Source organism: Asparagus officinalis, chromosome 5, assembly GCF_001876935.1.
Source record: "Asparagus officinalis chromosome 5, Aspof.V1, whole genome shotgun sequence".
Classification (NCBI taxonomy): Eukaryota; Viridiplantae; Streptophyta; class Magnoliopsida; order Asparagales; family Asparagaceae; genus Asparagus; species Asparagus officinalis.
In genome coordinates, this window is record NC_033798.1 from 11,395,978 (window position 1) to 11,414,790 (window position 18,813).

Sequence of the window (18,813 nt, forward strand, 5' to 3'; positions counted from 1 at the left end):
GGTTGGGCCGATTCAACTCGTGGGTCGACCGGGCCTACGCCCAACCCTACTCTCCAACACATTTCATTGCCCCAAGTTTGCCCCTTTTTTTCACGTTGATATTAAAAATAATAATAATAATAATACTAACCACCTTTGATACCCCAAAGTTCCAACCCATTTCACTTTGGTAACCCAGTCCATATTTTCTGCAGATTCTCTCTTAAATTAATATCACATGCTTAGCAAGTGCTACCCATCCACTGCTACCGAGAACATTTGATTGTTTAGATAACCAAATTGCAATACAAAAATACCAGAAAATCTAACTGGGTTGGGGGTACCAAAGTGAATTGAAACTTGAAAAATTCTAATCAATTACACTCCTTTCAGTACCAATTTCCATACTGAGGGTAAAAAACTAGAGAAAAAAAACCCGTAGTTTTCCCAAATATTTTACCTTCATAGAGAGAAAGACGTGATCTTGCCGCTGGAGCTCAGCGAGAACCGCAAGCAAATCGGTCCTCAGGAGGCGAGAGACGTGAGACTTCATGAATCGCTCGAGTTTCGGCCCAGATCCCAATCTCTTGATCTCGTGGACGACGAAGAGCCCCTCTTTTCCCATCTCCTTCTTCCTCCTCCAGATCGAGAGGCTAGGGCTTGATGCTGATGATGAGGAGGAGGAGACGGCATCGCGATGGGTTGAGAGAATTGAAGCTAGGGTTTTGACGAAGAGATTAGGGTTTTGGGTTCGTGTGAGTTTGTTTAAAGCGGACCGAAACATTTCGTCGTCGTCGCAGAGGAGAATGGGGCTTAGGAAAGCAAATGCGGAAGGGTTTTCGGGTCCTAAGAATGATCCGACCCGGTAATACCCGGACCCACAATAGGGAAGGACTAATAGAGTAATAGTAGGAAAAATGATAGGGGCACACCCCCGACCACACCCCCTCTCTCATATGCTACAGTATACCGGGTCCCATATGGAATTTTAAAATGCCCCCAACCACACCCCCTCTCTCATATGCTATAGTATACCGGGTCCCACATGGGGTTTTAAATTTTAAAATCCCATGTGGGGCCCGGTGTACTGTAGCATATGAGAGAGGGGGTGTGGTTTGGGAGGTGGTTAGGGGTGCGCCCCTAATGTCACCCGTAATAATATTCATTACTTGCAAAAAAAAAGTAAGTAATCAAGGAGGAAAATGGGCTTTTCCCATGTATTAGTCCCTTATATCTTGAATAATTGCATATGAGTCCCTCAAATATTATAGACTATTGCAAAGTGGTCCCCTTTAGTTAACTAATGTTAGATTTGAGGGGAATATTTTCTTAAATCTAACAGTTGGAGGCGAAGCGACTTTTTTTACCCCTTTATTAAATCCAGCAATGCATTTACTAATGGGTAAACTTGAATACCTATTTCAAATAAAACTCAAATTCCACTTGATTTCTCTTCCTTGGCGATTAGAGAAGAAGCCTGACCTAAAGTGCTTCACCATAAACATAATCCTCTTAAATATGTACAATCCTCTTAAATTTCTCCTCTAACCTATCTATAAACTTCGATCTCCTCCAATGTTTTTAAAATGACATAAAGGATTTTTAATATTCATAGATATTGGATTATGAGTTAACCAATGATACCGGTGTATCTTCTCTGTTTCGAAAACTTAGCGATCCTCATGGGAGCTTGAGGATAGAGGATTCTCATGGTAGCTTGAGAATAGAAGCTTGGAAAATATTGTTGGCGAATGTGGACTGGTTTGTGCGACTTGTTGACTTTTTTGTTTTGATGATGTTTAACAAACAATTACTACTAATGTTGTTTGTCTAGTGTTTGTATTTTTGTATTTATTATAGACAAACAATATGTTGGAGGTTTGATGGAATTGCGCTTCAATGATCATATCCAATGAAGGTTGGCGGAATAGTGGAGTGAAGCAATACAATAAGGAAGGACTAATAGAGTAATAGTATTCATTACTGGCAAAAAAAGTAAGTAATCCAGGAGGAAAAGGGGTTTTTCCCCATATATTAGTCCCTTAAATCTTGAATAATTGCATATGAGTCCCTCAAATATTATAGACTATTGCAAAGTGGTCCCCTCTAGTTAATTGATGTTAGATTTAAGGGGAATATTTTCTTAAATCTAACAGTTGGAGGCAAAGCAGCTCTTTTTACCCCTTTATTAAATCCAGCAATGCATTTACTAATGGGTAAACATGAATACCTATTTCAAATAAAACTCAAATTCCACTTGATTTCTCTTCCTTGGCGATTAGAGAAGAAGCCTGACCTAAAGTGCTTCACAATAAACATAATCCTCTTAAATATGTACAATCCTCTTAAATTTCTCCTCTAACCTATCTATAAACTTCGATCTCCTCCAATGTTTTTAAAATGACATAAAGGATTTTTAATATTCATAGATATTGGATTATGAGTTAACCAATGATACCGGTGTATCTTCTCTGTTTCGAAAACTTAGCGATCCTCATGGGAGCTTGAGGATAGAGGATTCTCATGGTAGCTTGAGAATAGAAGCTTGGAAAATATTGTTGGCGAATGTGGACTGGTTTGTGCGACTTGTTGACTTTTTTGTTTTGATGATGTTTAACAAACAATTACTACTAATGTTGTTTGTCTAGTGTTTGTATTTTTGTATTTATTATAGACAAACAATATGTTGGAGGTTTGATGGAATTGCGCTTCAATGATCATATCCAATGAAGGTTGGCGGAATAGTGGAGTGAAGCAATACAATAAGGAAGGACTAATAGAGTAATAGTATTCATTACTGGCAAAAAAAGTAAGTAATCCAGGAGGAAAAGGGGTTTTTCCCCATATATTAGTCCCTTAAATCTTGAATAATTGCATATGAGTCCCTCAAATATTATAGACTATTGCAAAGTGGTCCCCTTTAGTTAACTAATGTTAGATTTGAGGGGAATATTTTCTTAAATCTAACAGTTGGAGGCGAAGCGACTTTTTTTACCCCTTTATTAAATCCAGCAATGCATTTACTAATGGGTAAACTTGAATACCTATTTCAAATAAAACTCAAATTCCACTTGATTTCTCTTCCTTGGCGATTAGAGAAGAAGCCTGACCTAAAGTGCTTCACCATAAACATAATCCTCTTAAATATGTACAATCCTCTTAAATTTCTCCTCTAACCTATCTATAAACTTCGATCTCCTCCAATGTTTTTAAAATGACATAAAGGATTTTTAATATTCATAGATATTGGATTATGAGTTAACCAATGATACCGGTGTATCTTCTCTGTTTCGAAAACTTAGCGATCCTCATGGGAGCTTGAGGATAGAGGATTCTCATGGTAGCTTGAGAATAGAAGCTTGGAAAATATTGTTGGCGAATGTGGACTGGTTTGTGCGACTTGTTGACTTTTTTGTTTTGATGATGTTTAACAAACAATTACTACTAATGTTGTTTGTCTAGTGTTTGTATTTTTGTATTTATTATAGACAAACAATATGTTGGAGGTTTGATGGAATTGCGCTTCAATGATCATATCCAATGAAGGTTGGCGGAATAGTGGAGTGAAGCAATACAATAAGGAAGGACTAATAGAGTAATAGTATTCATTACTGGCAAAAAAAGTAAGTAATCCAGGAGGAAAAGGGGTTTTTCCCCATATATTAGTCCCTTAAATCTTGAATAATTGCATATGAGTCCCTCAAATATTATAGACTATTGCAAAGTGGTCCCCTCTAGTTAATTGATGTTAGATTTAAGGGGAATATTTTCTTAAATCTAACAGTTGGAGGCAAAGCAGCTCTTTTTACCCCTTTATTAAATCCAGCAATGCATTTACTAATGGGTAAACATGAATACCTATTTCAAATAAAACTCAAATTCCACTTGATTTCTCTTCCTTGGCGATTAGAGAAGAAGCCTGACCTAAAGTGCTTCACCATAAACATAATCCTCTTAAATATGTACAATCCTCTTAAATTTCTCCTCTAACCTATCTATAAACTTCGATCTCCTCCAATGTTTTTAAAATGACATAAAGGATTTTTAATATTCATAGATATTGGATTATGAGTTAACCAATGATACCGGTGTATCTTCTCTGTTTCGAAAACTTAGCGATCCTCATGGGAGCTTGAGGATAGAGGATTCTCATGGTAGCTTGAGAATAGAAGCTTGGAAAATATTGTTGGCGAATGTGGACTGGTTTGTGCGACTTGTTGACTTTTTTGTTTTGATGATGTTTAACAAACAATTACTACTAATGTTGTTTGTCTAGTGTTTGTATTTTTGTATTTATTATAGACAAACAATATGTTGGAGGTTTGATGGAATTGCGCTTCAATGATCATATCCAATGAAGGTTGGCGGAATAGTGGAGTGAAGCAATACAATAAGGAAGGACTAATAGAGTAATAGTATTCATTACTGGCAAAAAAAGTAAGTAATCCAGGAGGAAAAGGGGTTTTTCCCCATATATTAGTCCCTTAAATCTTGAATAATTGCATATGAGTCCCTCAAATATTATAGACTATTGCAAAGTGGTCCCCTTTAGTTAACTAATGTTAGATTTGAGGGGAATATTTTCTTAAATCTAACAGTTGGAGGCGAAGCGACTTTTTTTACCCCTTTATTAAATCCAGCAATGCATTTACTAATGGGTAAACTTGAATACCTATTTCAAATAAAACTCAAATTCCACTTGATTTCTCTTCCTTGGCGATTAGAGAAGAAGCCTGACCTAAAGTGCTTCACAATAAACATAATCCTCTTAAATATGTACAATCCTCTTAAATTTCTCCTCTAACCTATCTATAAACTTCGATCTCCTCCAATGTTTTTAAAATGACATAAAGGATTTTTAATATTCATAGATATTGGATTATGAGTTAACCAATGATACCGGTGTATCTTCTCTGTTTCGAAAACTTAGCGATCCTCATGGGAGCTTGAGGATAGAGGATTCTCATGGTAGCTTGAGAATAGAAGCTTGGAAAATATTGTTGGCGAATGTGGACTGGTTTGTGCGACTTGTTGACTTTTTTGTTTTGATGATGTTTAACAAACAATTACTACTAATGTTGTTTGTCTAGTGTTTGTATTTTTGTATTTATTATAGACAAACAATATGTTGGAGGTTTGATGGAATTGCGCTTCAATGATCATATCCAATGAAGGTTGGCGGAATAGTGGAGTGAAGCAATACAATAAGGAAGGACTAATAGAGTAATAGTATTCATTACTGGCAAAAAAAGTAAGTAATCCAGGAGGAAAAGGGGTTTTTCCCCATATATTAGTCCCTTAAATCTTGAATAATTGCATATGAGTCCCTCAAATATTATAGACTATTGCAAAGTGGTCCCCTTTAGTTAACTAATGTTAGATTTGAGGGGAATATTTTCTTAAATCTAACAGTTGGAGGCGAAGCGACTTTTTTTACCCCTTTATTAAATCCAGCAATGCATTTACTAATGGGTAAACATGAATACCTATTTCAAATAAAACTCAAATTCCACTTGATTTCTCTTCCTTGGCGATTAGAGAAGAAGCCTGACCTAAAGTGCTTCACAATAAACCTAATCCTCTTAAATTTCTCCTCCAACCTATCTATAATCTTCTCCTCCAATGTTTAAAATGATATAAAGGATTTTTAATATTCATAGATATTGGATTATGAGTTAACCAATGATACGGGTGTATCTTATCTGCTTCGGAAACTTAGTGATCCTCATGGGAGCTTAATGATAGATGATTCTCATGATAACTTGAGAATAAAGGCTTGGAAAATATTGTTGGTGAACACGGACTGGTTTGTGCGACTGTAATTTCAAAGCTGGCAGAAAATTGCTTATCCGTCAACCGACGGGTTCATCAATAGACCGATGAAAACGTGTAGAATCATGAAAAGTTTCTGCTCGGTCAACTGATAGGCGATCAGTCGACCGACGGGCTCATCAGTCAACTGACTAAGAGGATCAGTCGACCGATGAAGTTGTGCACGGTTGTGCACGTTCGTCATCAGTCGACTGACGTGTTCATCAGTCGACTGATGAACCAACATTAGTCGACTAATATCGGGTTTGGGCTGAAATCTGTTTCATGGCAGGTTTGGTTTCTATGGTTTGTATAAATAGAAACCCCATTGTTAAGGGGGGAAAAGTTCGTGAGTTTTGAGAATAAAGATGTTTGTTCTTTATTCTAGAGAGATTGTGAGGAGAGATATGTAAACAATTGATCTTTATAATCTAGAGAATGTATTTTCCTTCGCCATATCGAATTGTTCTTATATTTTATTGTTTTCTTCTCAAATACACCTTTTATAATTCCGCGATCAAAGGTGCTCGCACCGCGACTCGTACCAAGTTGGTATCAGAGCTTTTAGATTCTGTGAAGGGCACATCCTGTGCATGCTCCTTACTCGATCGCAGTATAAGAAGCTAGGCGAGATTCTTGTTTCTTTAGAAGAAGTCCAGAAATCAAGGAAGAAGAAGATGGCGGATAGCGACAATTCACAAGGCTTGATGCGATATATTTGGGTGGAAAACTGATTTCTTTGATGAGTCCATTACAGCATCAAACACTTACAATAAACTCAGAAAAATAGCCTTTTTATAAGACTTTTAAATCAAAAGTTGCAATTTTCTCTCAAACTACACGCAATAGAAGTTTATCGCCTATTGCTTGTGCGGGATCGTTGCCGGTGCCGGGGTTTATCTGTGGACCACCTACGGATCAGATCTGGTGAGCAGAAGTTGGATGATCAATGCTCTCGCTTCACGAAGGAAGTGATTGCAGTAGCGGTGATTTTGACTAAGCAAAACCACGGCTCTTCTCGGGATTTAAGACCAAGCTTAAATCCGGAGGAATATGGGACGGGTCTCAGATCTCTCGAATTAAGACCAAGCTTAAATCCGGAGGAATATGGGACGGGTCTCAGATCTCTCGAACTCCACTCTTTATGCACAGGAGATCGCCAAGATCTGCTAACCCTTGCTGTAAATTCGTGGCTCCACTCTCTAATTCGGCAGCACTTCGTCCTCTTGATGTCCTCTTTGAAATGAAGGCCTTTGGCACATATTTATAGGCCTCGGATGCGGTTATTTGGATGAGACTGATGGATTTCTTTGTATTTTCAGTTAACAACTGTACAACCACAATATCAGATCAGTTGGAACGCTCAGGAACACTCAAATCCCAAAAGAATCCGTCAAAAAACCAAAAAAACCGAATTTTAGTCGAACAGTCACCCGTGGCTCGGCCTTGGCCGGTCAGTCACCTAGTGGCTCGGCCTTGGCCGAGCCACCATTTGGTGGCTCGGCCCGTGGCCGAGCCACTGGTCTGGCCGGGTCACTTTGGCGCGACTCGGCCGCCAGGGGTTTTATCTGTTTTTTGGGTTTTGACTTGTTCCATCGTTACGCGTATTTTATTGCTTCGTTGACTTGTACGCTTTCCTGATTCGTTTCGCGAACGCATGGATAGCTTGACGGTGGCCGACAGGCGTGTAGGCCTCTTGGTTCGCTGTTTAGCTGGCCGATGAGCGTGCGGGTCATTTGGTTCGCCGATTTGGTGATTGATGAGTGTGCGGGCCACTTGGTGGTGGCCGGTGAGCACACGGGCCATTTAGAGGTGGCTGACGAGTGCACAGACCACTTGGAGGTGGCCGGTGAGCGCACATGCCATTTGGAGGTGGCCGGTGAGCACATAGGCCATTCGGTTTGCCGTTTTACTTCATGTGTTGGTCGGCGTCGGATAATCCTCTTAGACTTAGATAATGCCATTCGGTTTGCCGTTTTACTTCATGTGTTGGTCGGCGTCGGATAATCCTCTTAGACTTAGATAATGGCGTTCATCACCTTCTCTCTGTCTCGAATTAGATAATGGCGTTCATCACCTTCTCTCTGTCTCGAACTGTGTGTGGATACCTATAGGCATTTTTAGATGCCTACACGATAGAGTAACAGATCTAGACAATCAGTTCGACTCTCACGAAGCTCGTTGATCTCATCCACGGAGGCGACAAGAAGGTTGATTATTCGGCGGGGTTAAAGAGGAAACCTATAGAATCCAATGGATACAAGGAGAATTTAGTCTCTAACGAGGAGGTCGAAGCTGTCAAGACTGTTCCATATCAAGGAGAAAAGGGTTCTTACCAATCGATTTCAAAGTGGAGATACCTGTTTATGATGGGAGTGTCAACGTTGAGAAGCTTGAGCGTATAGAGACCTATTTTACTCTTTATGACTTTTCGTCTAAGGAGAAGATCATTTTCGCGACACTGAAACTTTCCAGACATGCTTTGACATGGTGGAAGTCCTACTGCAAGCAGGAGAAGAAATCTGTATCATGGAGTAGGTTCAAGGAGCTACTGAGGAAGTGGTTCTACCCGGTAGGATTCTTTAAAGAGCGTTGGTACAAGTGGTACGGCTTGCGCCAACGATTCAATCAAACCGTTCAAGAGTACACTACAGAGTTTCAACAGCTGGCTATGGTCCTCAACATTGCGACGGAGGAGTATCCTGTTTTTATAAAGTATATGGCGGGTTTGAATGAATACATCCAGAAGGTGATAAAGTTGTTCATGGTTGAGGCAATTGCAGAGGTGAGCGTGAAGGCTATTGCCATTAAAGGCAAGCAGAAGAAGAGAAATTAGACAAAGGGAGATGCCAAGCAAACTGGAGGCAAGTCCAGTGGCACCTAACCCAAGGAGGAGGAGAAGAAGAAGGGCGATCCTGAAAAAGCAGGACTGACTTGTAATCATTACAAGCAGACAGGATACGTAGCTGATTGGTGTTAGGAGAAGTATCATCATCTCAAACCGAAGAGGTTGAAGAAGAAGGAGGAGAAAAAGGCATATGTGATAGCTCAATGCCTGAAAGAAGTTCTTAAGGATGACGGAGCCCAATAGTAGTCTCAACCTTATGGCAAGGAAGTAAGTCGCGAAGGAGGACGAAGACCCTAGAGAGCAGCTATTTGTTCTTAAGTTACAAGTGAAGACTAGCTTAGTAGATGTAAAGCCCTGATAATTTTTAAATGATATATTAATATGAGATTACTTATGATATATGGATATTTAGTATGATAAATATCATTTAATGATATATGAGTATAATACCATGTGTTTTGAGTATGAACGTGTTTATACATGAGAAAGAAAAGAGTCGAAACATGCACAATGGCCAAACTCATGAAAAACTGAAAATGCCCAGTCCGGTCGATCGTCACGGTCGACCGCGAAACCTGCAGAGAATTTTCTCCTGTTTTGAGTTAGTTTTGGATTTCTAAACCCATATTCATTTTCCCTGGTATATTGTTCGCGGGAAAAATCGTGTCTTTCTTCATTGTTGATTCCATTGTCATCTTAAATAACAGCTTTTTGAGTTACAAAGATCCGGTCTTTTTATAAGATTCGGTTACAATGAAAATCAAAGAAAATAAAAGAAAGATTACAACTTTTTATCCTTGTTTGTCGAACAAATCACGAGCTCCTGTTTTGCGGTCGCTCGCTTTGTGGGTTCTTCGCCTGCGCCGGGGTTAATCCGTGGACTACCGCGCGATCTAGATCTGGTCGGATCTACGCAGTACGACGGGTATTATTCCACGAAGGAAATAATAGCCGGGGGGATTGGTTCACCAAGGAAACAATCGCCCAAATCTCGGGATCAAAGGCCAAGCTTTGATCCGGAGTGTGCCTGCGTAGATCTGAGATCCGGTCCTCTCGAACTCTTGCCTTATTTAGCGTTGACGATCGCCGAGCACCAGATTTGGATGAGCAAGTCCTCAAAGTCCTAAAGTTTGAATCTTTTTTAGATCTGAGTCTTCAATCCAGCAGGGCTTCGCCTCCAAAAATTCCAACCTCTACAAATAAACCACCTTTGGCCTATTTATAGGCACCCAGATCTGTGCCTAGGCACAGATCTGGGCTGAGGTGGCTCAGCCACAAGTGGTCGGCCACCCCTGGGTGGCTCGGCTCATGCCGAGCCACCCTGAAGTGGCTCGGTTTCGGCCGAGCCCCTCAGGGTGTTTGGGTTCCGTCGTTTTGTCGTTGTTCCCGTTTTGTCCGTGATTCGGTTGTGCGGTTGATTTGTCTGGACTCGATTTGTTGACCTGATTTGTCGTCGGTTTGTGCCGAGCTATGCTAGGGGACCTATAAGCAATTTTATATGCCTACAGATACCCCCTCCAAAGTATTTCAGCCTCGTTCTTTTATAGAAGAGTCTGGAATACTTTGGATATGATTGTCCCAACCTTCAGTCGGTGTAACGGGACTTTGGAATGGCTTCTATTCTTGATTCCTTCAATCCTTCAGGCTATTCGGTGCTTTGTCGAATGTCTGTAAGAGTTCCGGTGCTGCATTTATTGTCTGACCGTTGTCGGAATTTTAAACTTGAAGTCGATTCCTGATTTTCTGATCTTTAGCTCGTGCTTGTTGGTCCAACCTAGAACTGACCATCAATTGTTGGCGTTGAGTCTTTATTTTGCGACGCGTTGTCCGGCGTAGTGTTGTTGAGTTATCCTTAAGAATAATTAGAAAAAATATTCTTTAGGAACTTCTCAACCAAAAATAGGGAACACTTTATACTCATATACCTCATTAGAGTATTAAGAAGCAGTTTATACTCGTATACTTTTCGGAGTATTAAGAAGCAGTTTATACTCGTATACTTTTCGGAGTATTGATTCTTTCATTGCAACGCATTGATTGGCGTTGACCTAGGGTTACGCGTTGATCGGCATTGACCTTAGGGTTTTAAACGTCGTACGCTGACTTTTTGATCGCAACGTGTTGACTGGCGTTGACCTAGGGTTACGCGTTGACCGGTGTTGACCTTAGGGTTTTAAACGTCGTACGTTGACTTTTTGATCGCAACGCGTTGAATAGCGTTGACCTAGGGTTACGCGTTGATCGGTGTTGACCCTAGGGTTTTGAATATCATTGGATGCTCAAGTCACGAGACCAACTAATAAAGCTGATGCGTCAGTGACTATCGTATTTATAGGATTTTTGGCAAACCCTCAGCCATCAACGGGTTTGATGAGCCTTTACCGACTACCGTTTGAGTCGGGCTAGCATGCGGATTGTCTTAATCCGTTCCGCATGTGACGTTGTGCTAAGAGAGTTAACGTTCTTAGTGCTACGATATTGAATACGTAGACTTCGTCATTCTCACGGGAATAGACTACCCGGCGACGCGTGTTAGGCGTTGACTTTAGGATTTTTGGCTAACCCCCAGCCTTCAACGGATTTGATTAGCCTTTACCGCCTACCGTTTGAGTCGGGCTAGCATGCGGATTGTCTAAATCCGTTCCGCATGTAACGTTGTGCTAAGAGAGTGAATTCTCTGAGACTTTGTGCTATGATGTTGAATACATAGGCTTCATCATTGTTACGAGAATAGGCTACCCGGCAACGTGTATTAGACGTTGACTCATCCCTACTTAGGCTTCGGGATAAAATACCCCAGATTGGTATTCTGGTGTCTTTTTCAATCGGTAAAAGACTAAATCGGCGACACGTGTTAGGTGTCGACATATCCTTTCTTAGGATTCAAGATGAAATTCCCCAGCGACGCGTGTTAGGCGTCGGCATATTCTTTCTTAGGATTCAGGATGAAATTCCCCATGCGTGTAAGGCATAGATTTCGGTGTTATTAATAACAACCTGCCACAATATTGAATATGTGAGCGGGTGTTCTTTTTAACGGTTAAGAACTAACCGACAGCGCGGGTTAAGCGCAGACTTATCCCTGCTTAGGTTTCAGGATAGAATACCCCAGAATCGAACTCTGGTGTCTTTTTCTACGGAAAAAGACTAAACCGGCGACGCGTGTTAGGCGCAGACTTATCCCTGCTTAGGATTCGGGATAAACTTCCTAGTACCTGTGAGGCACAGATTTTGGGAGTTGAAAAAGGTGGTGTCTTCTTTTGGGGCAAAGACGAACCCAAAATGGGAGAGGAAGAATTTTATATTCTATCTCCCGACACTGAAGAAGAAGAATTTTATATTCTATCTTCAGCTGGAAAAGAGACTTGAGGTGGGATCTCCACCCCCAGAATCCGGAATGGTGAAACTAAGAGTGGGATCTCCACCCTAAGAATCGAAAAGATTCAGATAACCCTAACTATCGGAAGGTTTGATTACCGAACTAAAGATGAATTTCTCGTTTATCGAGAGTGAATTATGGTTTTGACCCTAATTGTAGGAAGGTTTGGCCAAATGGGAGTTTGAGGTGACCCTAACTGTAGGAAGGTTTGATCACTTGATTTGAAAGTGGACCTCTCGTTCATTGGAAGAATCGAGAGGGGATTTTGACTGTGGTCCTAACTGTAGGAAGGTTTGACCAATTGGGAGGTTTGAGACGATCCTAACTGTAGGAAGGTTTGATCGCTCGATTTGTGGACCTCTCGTTCATTAGGGGAATCGAGAGGGGGGTTTTGGTTTTGGTCCTAACTGTAGGAAGGTTCGACCAATTCCGAATATTATGTCTAGACTCTAACAATAAGAGTGTTGAGTGCACAGACACGGTGAGAATTTGAATGAGAGTTTCTTATTCATCATCTTGCTGTGGTGACCAAGTTATCCCTAAGAATACACTATATGGATTTCTTTTGGGAACTTCCCGTTACATGAATCATCCACCCCCAGCTTCCTATGCGGAACTGGTTCGGATATTATTCTCAGTTACCTGACTGGGTTATCCTTAAGAATATTAGCGTAATATTCTCCAGGAACTTCCTGTCAAAAGTGGGAAACAGTTTAGACTCATATACCTATTGGAGTATGCAGGGAGCAGTTTAACCTCTTGCACCTGTTGGAGGATTGAGAAACAGTTTATACTCGTATACTCTTTGGAGTTTCAACTTAATTGAGCGATATAACGCCGGCTTCAACCAAGGTCTGAATGCTATTCTTGAGAGCAAAGCAATCCTTGGTGGGATGAACGACCCTCCTGTGGTATGCACAGTACTTTGGGTCCATAGTGTTGTCAGCTTCCTCCTGATTTGTGATAGGTGGTAGCTTGATCTTGTTGTTTCCAATGAGGGATTCGAAGATGGCTGGAACGTCTTCGCCCTTAAAAGAGTACTCTTTTTGGAGTCTCGGACCCGAAGTCTTTTGCTGCCTTCGGGATTGCTGTTGTGACGTTTGATTAGCACCATCAGCAGCTGCAGGTGCCTTGCCCTTACCACGAGAGGCGAAGTTTGAGTTGAGCGGATTAACCGTCGGTCGGTTCCTCTCGGCCTTCTTCCTTCGGAGGAAGCGTTCGGCTTGTTCACCGCGCACCTTCAAGTCTTTCCAAGTGTCAGACGGTGCTGTTCCCATTGCTTCCAACACGTCAAGTGCGAGGTTGTTGTGGCAAGTCTGGAGAATGAACTCCTCAGTGATCGGGTCCCGACAATTCATCGCCTTGTTTCGGAACCTTTTGACGAAGGCGTCGACCAACTCCCCGTCTTTTTGTTTTTCATCAAGCAACGTTCCGATGGATATTTCGATGTCGTCGTCGAAGAAATTGGCGAGGAACTTAGTTTCCGTCGTCCCAGCTGCTCACGCTTCCTGGCTTGAGGCGACGATACCAATCGAAGGCGGCTCCACGAAGAGTGCCAACGAAGGACCGTACCATCAGAGGCTCATTACCAGAGATAACACCCAGGTGCGATTTGAAGTAAATCAAATGCTGAGTGGGTGAACCCTTCCCATCAAACGGCGTGAAGTTAATCAGACTGAACTTCGCCGGATAGGGGATTGATTCCCATTCTCGTGGGTACGGATAGGGAATGCCTGTTTTCTTCGTCTCTTGAGTGGAGATCAATGTGTTGATTTTGCTCTCGAGGTTCTTGATCTTCAGATTTTCGCCTGTGTTTTCGTTAGCACGATTATGAGGTGGAAGTGTGGCATTACGACTAGCATCCTCATTACCACCCCCTGCATTGACGGGAGGATTATTGGCATTGTGAGCTTCATCCGTATCCGTGTGCTCCTCTTCCTGAACGACCTGGTTACGGCGGCTTGGTTCACCTTGCTGGTTCGTCAGTGCCTGAATTTGTTGCTCATGCATTTCTCTCATACTCTGCATGGCCATCTGCATTTCGAACCTGAAGCTCTCCTATTGTTTAGTCATGGCTTCTTCGAGCATCTTGGCCACTTGTTCCGCGCTTATCATGAACGACTCACGGGGTTGTCCTTCGCTGGACACCGTATCGTCTGATGTGACAGTAGAACAGGAATCCGATTCTTCATCTTCTGACGGTAATCTTGTCTGAACCCTACCATAAGTTCCTCGTGCAATGGCTCCAGACTGCAGACGGGTTAGACGCCGGGATGCCTTCAGAATCGACTCGAAATTATCTCGTGCCGATGCCCCTTTGCTGGTCATATTGGTGGTGACTCTCGGAAATTCTCCGTCTTCAACCACCACCCTTCTTTGCCGGAAACGCCTATGTCTTGGTTTTGGCGTTTCGGTACTAAGCCTTTCGAACACTGAAATTCTCTCGGGAACTGCCTTAATGCAGTTGCACTCAGATAGAACCGCCCGAATGAGCTTTGAACAAGGGCATTGAGTTTCTAGCCTTCGAGGATTTCTCTTTCTGACTTTGCTCGTACCCCCAGCACGATAGTACAGCTCGTCCGTTTGAAAGTCGGAGCAACCTATCGTGTGTTGGCATGGTTTCTCAGGTATAACGTAATCATCATCAGACGATAACGTTTCCTTCTGAGAGTGAATTACCTTCTTCGGACTTTCGAGAGTCACGCGCCTCGAAACGCGCCTTTGTGGGCGTGAATTCTCGGCGGGTTCCTGGACTTCAATGCGCAAGTTGGTGCGCGTAGCTGTCCTGGTCTCTTTGTCATGTTGAGGGTAACGGCGACCCCCAGCATGTTACGTCGTTTGGGGCTTCTTTATCGGGCCCAAACGCTCTTGGACTGGAGCCTTACCTCTCTCGTCGGGAATTGGACCGAGGCGCTCCAAGACTGACTTTCTCCTTCGGGAGGATTTTGCATGATCTCCCGGAGTAGCTATGGGAATTCTCGGCGACTTAGCTTGATTCACCGGAGGTTGAACTTTGGTTGGAGGCTGCAAAGGTTGCTCCTTAGCCTGAATTGCCGTTTCAGACTTTGGCCTCCAGACTTTGCGGGTTGATGGCGGCTTCTTGGCTACCTCTTTCTGCAGCTTTCTACGGGCTTCTTCAGCTTGAGCCCGTCTTGGCTACCTCTTTCTGCAGCTTTCTACGGGCTTCTTCAGCTTGAGCCCGTGCCTGCGCTGATATTGCATGGCGCTTGCGAATGCGCTCCTCCAGCGTCGAACGGTTCCGTTTGACACGGACCCATTCCATTGTTGGCGGCTTGGAGGAACCACCATTCATCGATTGTTGAGGCTTTTTGCCTCTCTTGTTCTTCAGATCCGCGTTGTAGCGGATCCCTTCAACAGACTCCATGGCCTTTGCGAATTGTTTCGCAAGGCGTTGACGTTGCCTTTGGCGGGCTTTCTTCGAGAGAGTCACCACGCCCCCTGCGTCAGAAGGGTTGGCCAGAGTAGATCTGCCTTGGTTGGGAATTGGAGGAATCTCACCCGATGCGACTTTGGCATCAAACGGGGCGAGATCTTCGTTGGTGTTTTCGACGTCTTCATACCAACGAGTTTTTCTCCTGGAGGAGAACTTTTTGGACTTGCGGGGGGAGGTTGATCCGGACGAGGACGACAAGTATTCCTCGAACTTCTGCTGGTCGAACTCGTATTCGACCTCCTCCACGACCGGGATTGAGATCCGCGGCTGCGACGCTCCGATCTCGGCAGCGAAATCGGCGGCTCCCACTGTGGTCGCCAGATTGTTCGCGGGAAAAATTATTGCTTTCATTGATTCCATTGTACTCTTGAGTAATTGTTTTTCGATTACAAAAGATCCGGTCTTTTTATAAAATCCGGTTACAATAAAATCTCCGGTCCTCTCGAACTCTTGCCTTATTTAGCGTTGACGATCGCCGAGCACCAGATTTGGATGAGCAAGTCCTCAAAGTCCTAAAGTTTGAATCTTTTTTAGATCTGAGTCTTCAATCCAGCAGGGCTTCGCCTCCAAAAATTCCAACCTCTACAAATGAACCACCCTTGGCCTATTTATAGGCACCCAGATCTGTGCCTAGGCACAGATCTGGGCTGAGGTGGCTCAGCCACAAGTGGTCGGCCACCCCTGGGTGGCTCGGCTCATGCCGAGCCACCTCAGGGTGGCTCGGCTTGGGCCGAGCCACCCTGAAGTGGCTCGGTTTCGGCCGAGCCCCTCAGGGTGTTTGGGTTCCGTCGTTTTGTTGTTGTTCCCGTTTTATCCGTGATTCGGTTGTGCGGTTGATTTGTATGGACTCGATTTGTTGACCTGATTTGGCAGTAAATCCGATTCCTGATTTGGCAGTAAATCCACTTCTGAGTTCGAGTCCGAAACCAATCTTGATTCGGTCGTGATTCATCCGAGTCCACTCTTGTTTGGATGACTCGTTGAGTCCCTGAACCGTTAGCTTGATTCCGCACGCGAATGGATGCATTCTGTTGCTCGCGTGCGATTCGTTGACCTCGTCGCCTCGTCACTCGATGGTTTGTCGAATCATCGCGCCGAGCTATGCCAAGGGACTTATAAGCAATTTTACATGCCTACATATATATATGAGTTTTTCGCGTTTTTCTCAGTTTTCCTAAGAACCCTAACAGCCACCAAAACCCTCAAACCCTAGTTTGTTTTCTTGGAGAAGATTGGAGGCTTTCGAGCGGGATTTTTTTCTTGGTTTTTGGCTTTTGGAGTGAAGATCTCTTTCAACCTTGCTTCTAAAACGTTTTTTCGACAATCTCAGGCGAGTATCACCTCTGCTAATCCCCCTCCCAGTTTTTAAAACGTTTTTAAAGAGATTTAAACATGTTTTGTAGAGCCTAAATGACTAGATTATGAATAAAAGATAACTCGTTTGTATTATATGTATAAATATTAGGTCTTTTTATTCTAAAAAGGTTGAGAACAAATTTTACAGATGTATATAAGATTTAAAGATGATTTTAAAACGTGGTTAATCTAAAGAAAGAAGTTGATTCATCGTTTTGAGCTTTCATGCATGTTTCAGGGTTTTGAATATAAATTTAATGCATAAAATCATGGTTATATATGTTGATTTTGTTTTCAGATATTTCTATCTGGTGTAATATGTTTGTATGCAAGATTCATGAAGTTTTTACCATGTTTGTATCACAAAAACACGACGTGAACATGACACACACAAAAATCTGGAAAAAAAATCTGGATTTTGGGCTCACGATCAACCGCCACGGTCGATCGCGTGCAGGGCAGAGACCTGGGTAGTCTCTGGAGCCCGTCATGGTCGACTGCCACGGTCGACCGCCAGTCTGATGTTGGCCTGTGCATGGTTTTGGTTTGATTTCGGTTTATCGAGCGTTTCTCTCGACCTTGTGATGATTAACTACAATGTTAAAACTTGTTAAACACCTGGGATGATGGTGAACTTCAGATGTGGACTCGCACACCGAGATATGTACACTTAGTCTTGGTTTGTGTTAAATCAACACACTTTTGTCACAAGTTAAAATTTATAAATACCCATAACAAGTATTTGATCATTCACGTATCCGAAAATAGGAAGATAAAACCTATTACCGCAGAACAATTGAGTAAGAGTATTATAATAGTATCGTTATTACATGTATCTGGAATAGGGAGATAATAGATCCTATTGCCGCAGAGCGATTGAGTAAAAGCATTACAAGAGTATTGCTATAGCACAAGATAATGCATACATAGATATTTGATCAGTTGTAAGTTTTACTTCCATGATAGATTACCCGCGAGCAGGGTATTTCTTTTGAGATTTTGACACACCCATTATGGACGGCAGTTATATTCAAGTTGGTTTGGTTGGCATCCTCTTATATTAGAGCAGGCTACTCGGATGTAGTTCGAGATGAGATGTTTATTCTTTATATTGGAGTTTGGAGTATGTTTCCTTGACTATTTGTTTTTTATTCATAGAGAGCTATATAAATGATTTGATATATGCATGTACTGACTCTATTTTGTTATATACTCTTATCCCTTCCCCTGGGGAGAGGTAGTGATGATCTCGCTAGCGCTTTAACGCTCGTTGTTTCCCCTCTTTCAGACAGCGAGTCCGGCGCACAGAGAGTCATAGGTTGATGGGACTTCCTAGTTGTCCATTTAGCTACTTATTATACTTTGCAGTTATTACAGAACTCCACATGTAGTTGATTATTTTCAGACTCTAGATTTGTATTTTAGTTTAGAATTAAGAGCTTTTGTGAGACTTTGTTTATTTGAATCATTGTATTTGAGATCCAGTTTATACTTAGAGATATTTCTATTCTTTTTTCAGTTGGGCTCATTATTGATATTTCTTATACTTCTTCTGTGTATATCCAGTGTTACCTATTTTTATTTTTGTCTGTCTGTACCTTCACCTATTTATTGTTTCCACTAGAGAGATAGTGATTGTGATGGTGAAACATGTCGTAGCATGGCTGTTGGTGCTTGGCAAGTTTGACAATCCGGGTTTCACCTGGGACTGCAACCTTGTGTGAACCCTGGGGTGTCACAGTAGATGTCATAGTTAATCCAGGTAGCTAGAAAAACTTGATATTTAAGGCCTTGGTTCAGAAGATGGTTCTGAAGACGGTCAAGCATCGAAAACCATGTCCATTAGGATGGATTCATAAGGAGGCGGGGCTGAGTGTAGTTAATCAATGCACTTTTAGATTTGCACTCCACGAGTCGTATATTGACAAGGTCACATGCGACGTTGTTCCATTGGATGTTTGTTAGGTTATACTGGGCAATCCTTGT

The 18,813-nt window shown here is 42.3% G+C and overlaps 1 protein-coding gene across 1 annotated transcript in view; it reads right to left on the bottom strand.

The window, feature by feature from the left end:
- The window catches only part of LOC109843187 (pentatricopeptide repeat-containing protein At1g62350), a 4,772-nt gene extending 3,959 nt beyond the window's left edge, over nucleotides 1-813 (bottom strand). Inside the window, exon 1 of the mRNA XM_020412124.1 lies at nucleotides 440-813. Coding sequence (XP_020267713.1) covers nucleotides 440-763 — 324 coding nt within the window. The 5' untranslated portion in view covers nucleotides 764-813. The remainder of the gene's footprint in view (nucleotides 1-439) is intronic.